This window comes from Eleutherodactylus coqui, chromosome 9, assembly GCF_035609145.1.
Source record: "Eleutherodactylus coqui strain aEleCoq1 chromosome 9, aEleCoq1.hap1, whole genome shotgun sequence".
NCBI classification, from domain to species: domain Eukaryota; kingdom Metazoa; phylum Chordata; class Amphibia; order Anura; family Eleutherodactylidae; genus Eleutherodactylus; species Eleutherodactylus coqui.
This window is the reverse complement of record NC_089845.1, coordinates 109,020,186-109,027,023: the sequence shown is the minus strand read 5'-3', so window position 1 is coordinate 109,027,023 and position 6,838 is coordinate 109,020,186. Positions and strand designations below refer to the sequence as shown.

Sequence of the window (6,838 nt, the reverse complement as noted above, 5' to 3'; positions counted from 1 at the left end):
TTTACATTCCCATTCTTTCTCTTTGTGAAGTGTTCAGTTCTTGTTATGTCAGATGCATCCCAGAGCACAAGTAACACGCAATTCCAAGAATGAAATGCTCATACTAAAACTGTAATGAGTTTATTTACAAGTATTTGTCTTACAGAACAAATATGCTTCCAAATTTTGAGATTCCCTTATGGAAACAGCTGTACGTAGCAGACATTTTTATTGCAAATGTCGATACTTTTTAATACAGTCGCAGGTTGTGTATTGGCCAAGCAGACAGTATATAAGACATATCCTTTAATATACTTTCTTTGAACTCCTTGCAGAGTTTAACACTTTGAGAATTCTATAAGCAATCAAACCAATTATATACAATGTCATTTATAGTTAAAACACTATAAATACCAGATATAACACTCAAACCATGTCTTATAATATATAATTTTAAATATAAGTGCAAAATATACAATTCTATAGCTTTATAAGACTCTGCTCACATTACCACCTTCCCCTTCCTGTCAGGTTTCCATATTTTATGGCAAGAATAGTATAGTCTGCAGCATTATTCTCCCCATAAACAAAATGAAAACCTGATGGGCCCCACTATAAGTCCATGATACCCATTATAAGTCCATGCTATCAGATAATACTCTTTTGAAAACAGAGACAACCATGATGCTTCTATGAAAATATCCTTATCTACTTTGGGCAGTTTGATTTAATGTGCTTTTAGTCTGTATCTGAAATCAGCATCGTAGGTTGGCTGTAAGATGCCGAGGCCTGCACGGGACTGATCTAGGGGTGGAGACTTTGCATTTTTATCCACAAGTTCCATATCAAAGTAAGAAATCAGTAGAGTCAGTAACAGCTTGATTTCATGAACTGCAAACTGACGCCCAGGACACATGTTTTTCCCAGACCCAAATGGCATGTAGTAATATTTTAATTTCTTTCCTTTAAGGTAAAAATCTGACTTCTCTTTGCCATTCGTATCCAGGTACCGATCATATTTAAATGCCTGAAAAATAAAGATACGAGCGCATAAGTACAGATAGTACTTCCTAAACATATCAGTAGTGATTTACGTCTTCTTGGTACTTTCTGTTTAGAACAAAGGGCAAAAATGGCTATATATTCTAAAGCTATCCAATTGTTAAAGAATAGAGATGAGCGAGCACGCTCGGATAAAGCAGTTACTCGAGCGAGCATCGCTCTTCTTGAGTAACTGCTTACTGGTCTGAGCAGGCTCGGGGTGGCGGGGGTGAGCGGGGGGGGGGGGGGGGGGGGAGTGAGAGATTTCTCTCTCTCTCTCTCCCCCCCGCCGCCCCCACTGAGTCTGCTTGGACCAGTAAGCAGTTACTCAAGAAGAGCGATGCTCGTTCGAGTAACTGCTTTATCTGAGCGTGCTCGCTCATCTCTATTAAAGAAGCATTCTAAGACTATAATATTGATGACCTATCCTTAGAATAGGTCATCAATGTCAAATCAGTCCCAACACCCCCTGCTTCCCTGATTACCTGTTTACAGGAGCAGCTGTATGCTGGAACTAGCACAGCTCCATACATTGTGCAGTGACCCAGAATGGTATTACAGGCTCAGTCCCTTTCACGCTAATGAGAGAGTTGCAGTAGCATTTCAGACTACTACAAAATGTGTGGAGCTGTACTAGTTCTGGGGCACAGCGGTTCATGAAAACAATTAATTGTTGAGAGTGAGTGGAATTGGACCACTCCAATCTAATTTTGATGACCTAGGATAGGTTATCACTACTATAGTCCCGGAAAACTCCTGTAATTGAAGGTTTTTCGTAAACCGGGTGACACAAAAGTCTTAGAATATACAGTGCAATACTCACCAAAGGGTCCTCATAAACTTCAGGATCCAGATGAATCATCTGGGGGTAAAGAGCAACGATGTCATCTTTACGGATGGTATATGTCCCCTTTTCTTCAAGTTGTAAGGTAAAATTGGCCTTGGCTACCCTGATGTTAAGAGATGCGCTGGATAACCTCATTGATTCCTTGATTATACTGTCTGTATAAGGAACAACCAGAAAAAATATAATTTATGCTTTTTTTTATAGTACAAGCTGAACAAGCATGGATTATCTACCACCTTTGTGACACATACCTAAAACTGGCATATCATGCAGCTGATGGCGATTCAGAAAAATGTATTTGCCATCAAAGGTCACTTTCTGGGAAGCATTTTCCAAAACCTGGTTAATTTCCTCAGTGGCTGCCTTCATTGCTTTTGGGCACCTGTTCAATCATAATTAAATTTTATTATTTTATTCACAAATGAGTCAGATATTATAAAACACTTACATGGAACAAGGAAAGCTAAAGGGATGTAGCAGTTTTATCTTACCTAAGGAGGTAGTAGACACTCCAGAATGTTGCTGGAAGAGTGTTGGCTTGAGATGCCCAGAGAAGTGCTAAGTGGGTCTTTGCCTTATCAGCATCATCCAGAGTAGAAAGGGTGTCATTCATGAACATCCTGAGGCTGATAAAGTCTGAGAGGTTATTTCTGTTCCTGAGTTTCTCAGGGAGCAGATCCTTTGCTAGATTCTCTCTGGCACTGTGAGCTGATTTGAAGACATGTATGGGTAGACCTGCTACTAGAGCAGGGAAAATCTTGTCGAATTCTTTGAAGTTTTCAATGGCATTAAGAATGAGTGCTCTTTGTGCTTCTTGTCTAGCTAAACTCTTGTCATCTTTTGCATTCAACTCTTTGCCAAAAAGAGTCAAGTAACCAGCCTCAAACATTATTCGGTAACAGAAGGCATAGACCCCATCAGTTATCCACTCATTTACTTTGAAGGCAACGGGCTGTAACATTGTGTGTTGAAGATTCTCCATCATAGAAGAGATGAGAGGGTCTAGAGCACCTCCCTGCATTGTTTTATTAAGAGTTTCATGGATATTTTCAGTCGTTTTGCCATCAACAGGATTTAAGCTGCTGTGTCCAAATGCCTGACAAAGAACACAGTTGATTCTAATTAATATACAGAAGGCCGAAATATAGAGACAAAGAAAGCCTACTCAAAAACAATATGCCAAAATGCATTTAAAGAGAATCAATAGGGACTATATAGTCACTAATCACTGTAAGAGCTTCTAAGTGCTGCGGAATAAGTTGGCGCTCTACAAATAAAGATTATTCTTATATGATAAAGAGAATATAGGCTATGCTGGAAACTATATACCAGATCTTTGCACCAAATATCTGTAATACAGCATGGTGTGTGAGCCTTAACTAGAAATAAGGTACAGGAACTGTATTTCTTAAAAAACCTTTTTACATAGAGCGACATGAAGAGTGGAAAGCATAATGCCAATATGATCCTACCTTAAGAACCAAGAGCAACACGGCAAAAATTTTAATCATTGTGGGTGATCACAAATGAAGGAGCTGCAGCATTCACCCAAGTACTGTGCCTCTTTGGTTGTCTTTGCTGGCTGTCATCAACTCTCAGCAGCTGAAGATGAACTTCAACTGTCAAGAGTTGCCGATAGGCAGCGAAGACAGCCGAAGGGGCACAGAGCTTGGCTGAGTGCTGCAGCCACTTCATTTGTGATCACCAGTGGTCTCAGCCCCAAATGATCAAAACTTTTGACATGTTGCTTTTGGCTCTTAGGCTCGTATTAGCATTATGCTTTTCCCTCTTCTGTTCCATCATAGAAACTGAAAAATGAAAAGCCAAACCCATCCTATGACAGAACCGAATTGTGTCGGATGGACCCCAGTCAGTATAATGGGGTGTATCTGCCTTTTTTTAATGCCCTACAGCCTTTTCCTGATAGTGAAAATATTCCGGAATATAACTGTACAAGTACACAGTCTAGTTGGGCAGGGAGTTATTAAATATGTATTTCTGATAAATTATTCTAATCTCTGTAACTGGATGAACGGCTGATTTTTACAATCATTGCAGTTTGACAATATAACTAGACGATGTGTTAAGATGACTGTCAAGGGATTCAGATTATCTCCTAATAAAAAGTTCCACCGTAAAATAAGTGATTATATCATGATTTACCTTGGCAGATGTTGCAAAGTGGAATTTCTGCCAATCGAAGTGTCGCCCATGACGCATTACTGCATTGAATGAAAATGGGTCAGTCACAAAATGCACAAATTTTCCAGCAATTTTACAGGTGAAGACATCTCCGTATTTTTTCTGCCTTGATCTGAGAAACTCTAGAGGATTGGCACCAAACTGCAAGGCACATCCAAGGTAGGGAATTAAACCATTTTCAAGAGGTGGCTCTCCTGGCTGCCTAAAATGATTGAAGCAAACATAGATATGCATATATTAGCTGAATGTACCTTATAGAATCCCATTGAATATTCATATTGTTGGCTTACATAGCCACTATTTACTTAACTGTTGCCAAATACATGCTGTACTGACCATCACACGTTGAGTCAAGTAAACAGCCAAAGTCAAATATTTGATAAAGGTGGCTCGGCACATTAATTACCACATTTTAAAATATTTTTAATTCTAAACATTGAAAGAATTATTTTATTCTTGTCCCTTGGTGCATGCAAATAGCAGTAGTGACATTTTGTACCTGTGCATCTGATAAAATACATGGCATTACCAGCTCCAGGTTTATCATATTGGAAACAATTAAAATGTATTAATAATAATAATAATAAATGGGTTTTTCTTACCGTCTTCTAATGCCCACGATAAGCCAGAAGAAACAGCACAAAACCACAACTAACCCCCATATCAGTGAAATAGTCAGCATCTTTTCAGGTGAAGCCTTGATAAGGGCTGGAATGTGGAGAAGATGTTTAGCTGAAAGCCAAGAGCACTGCTATTGGTGGGAAGTGGACACCATATATATACACCCAGAAATAAAAGGGGCTGTTTAACTATTGAAAGTTAATAGCCATGAAAAGGTATTAATTAACCTCTCAACCAATGGATAGCTTGCTTTTGTAGTCCCTACAGATATCTGTAGAAATGGGAAAAAAAAAGTCATCCTAGACCATTGCAGGAATGGCCTTGACCGTAGTCCATAGGTGTGAGATGAGTTTCCAGTGTAAGCAAAGAGTTGTAATAGTAGATAATTTGAAGGTCTCTGGGGTGTGTGCTTACACTCTCATGCAAGTTTATTAGATACTGACTACAGTTCAAGTCTAACGGTTACTGTAGAGCAAATCCAAAGACAATACCTTCCTATTTTGTGCCTTTTTTTGTCTGTGGTCACATATAGCTGTACATGTAAATATATATATATGTGTGTATATATATTTATACACGCTCACTTATCGACATATATGTTCACATACAATGATATAGAAACGTTTGGGCACATATTGTCAAATTACACTTTCTGTTTATTTTCTAACAATCCCATTACCTAATTGGTGGTGGTCCGATCACTGGAAACTTGGAACTCTACCAATCATGAGAACGGGGATCCCAGAAGTTCCTGAATGAATGGAGTGGTGGTCACACATGTGCACAGCTGATCCATTCATTTCCATGGTGCTGCAAGCACTATTTATCCTGAGGCACTTTTCCAACAATACAGTATTTGAGGTTACTGAGCAGCAAAGCAGATACATTATTAGGAGAGCAGCATGATGCCACTATTAAGGGGCTGTAGGATTTGAAGTTTGTGTAGAGAATGGGGATGTGCTTTGAAATCAGGAAGCAAAATATTAATGTGAGTGAAACTCCGCAGAGGTGAGTCCTAGCTAGAAAAAGTCATTATGGTGGTCTGGGCTGGATGGAGAAGACTAGGAAAGAGAATTACTACAATCAGAGAAGAGATTGCCAGTGCATTACAGGGTATGTTTATTCTGTCTTTAACTGAGTCTAATTAGTATTTTATTACTTGATCCATTCTGCAATGTGATGAGCAGTCCTCCTGTGTGGTATCTCACCGCTATATGATAATTGTGTTCAATCTCACTGCGGTAATAATATTGGTATTCATACAGTAAATTTTATTCAGCAGTAGCATGGCAGCATTATTCAGTAACTGGATGGAGGTATTATTTAGTCACTGTATGTTGGCGTTATTTAGTAACAATACAGTGGTAGTATTATCTAGTGACAGTACAGTCGTAATGCTTAGTAACTGTGTAATGGTATTATTCAGTCAATGTATGTTGCTGTTATTATATGACTCTCAGAAAAAGAAGCCAAATATGCATCATCTGATATTGCAGGGCAGGCTCAATAACCATATCCCCAAGTAGCTTGCAGATAGCCAGATTGCAATATGAGGGAGCTAAATGTTCAGTGCAGACTCATGTGCAATCACTCACCTCAACCCAAGGTTAAGGGAGGGGTGTCTGCCGTGTGCTATAGAAGCTAGGGGAGCACAGGATGCCCTGCCAGTGTGGCACACTATGGTGATACAGGGCAATTCACTGTTTTGCCAGTAGGGATTGTATTCCTGTATGATGTGTCACACTTATCTATGGCTGGCATCCTTGGTATCAGTTCACATGTGCAGACTATGTTGTCTGTAGTCACCCCTCCCCTAATCTTGGGTTGAGTGGAGTGGCTGCACATGAGTCTGCACTGAACGTTTAGCTCCCTCATATTTCAATCTGGCTGTCTGCATGCTACTTAGGGATATGGCTACTGAGCCTGCCCTGCAGAATTAGGTGATGCATATTGTAACGACTGTAGATGTGGAAACACTGTGTCAACCTACTTGGTGGGTGATGATCCAGTCCAGTACGGTTAACAGCAGACCCTAGCGTGGGAGGTAAGATACCATATGTACAAACCCAATATGCGGATGAAACTAACGAAAGTATCTTGCCATGAACTAATAACCTGGAGAGGGAAACCCCTGCCCCTAAGCGGAGC

At 39.7% G+C, this 6,838-nt stretch overlaps 1 protein-coding gene across 1 annotated transcript; it reads right to left on the bottom strand.

The window, feature by feature from the left end:
• Positions 1–252: 252 nt before the first annotated feature.
• CYP7A1 (cytochrome P450 family 7 subfamily A member 1) lies at positions 253–4,782 on the bottom strand. Its single transcript, XM_066579002.1, has 6 exons — positions 4,672–4,782; positions 4,031–4,271; positions 2,359–2,963; positions 2,119–2,249; positions 1,844–2,022; positions 253–1,006 (listed from the first exon to the last, which is right to left on the bottom strand). Exons 1-6 carry the CDS (start codon positions 4,749–4,751, stop codon positions 707–709), a joined length of 1,536 nt encoding a protein of 511 aa, XP_066435099.1. The 5' UTR covers positions 4,752–4,782; the 3' UTR covers positions 253–706.
• Between the last annotated feature and the right edge of the window lie 2,056 nt (positions 4,783–6,838).

Excerpts from the sequence above, each read along its gene's own strand:
- CYP7A1 (XM_066579002.1), bottom strand. The coding sequence starts at position 4,751 with ATGCTGACTATTTCACTGATATGGGGGTTAGTTGTGGTTTTGTGCTGT. Across the intron at positions 2,250-2,358 it reads AGTGTCTACTACCTCCTTAG|GTGCCCAAAAGCAATGAAGG; the intron begins GTAAGATAAAAC and ends ATGATTGAACAG. Across the intron at positions 2,023-2,118 it reads GCATGATATGCCAGTTTTAG|ACAGTATAATCAAGGAATCA; the intron begins GTATGTGTCACA and ends TTCCTTATACAG.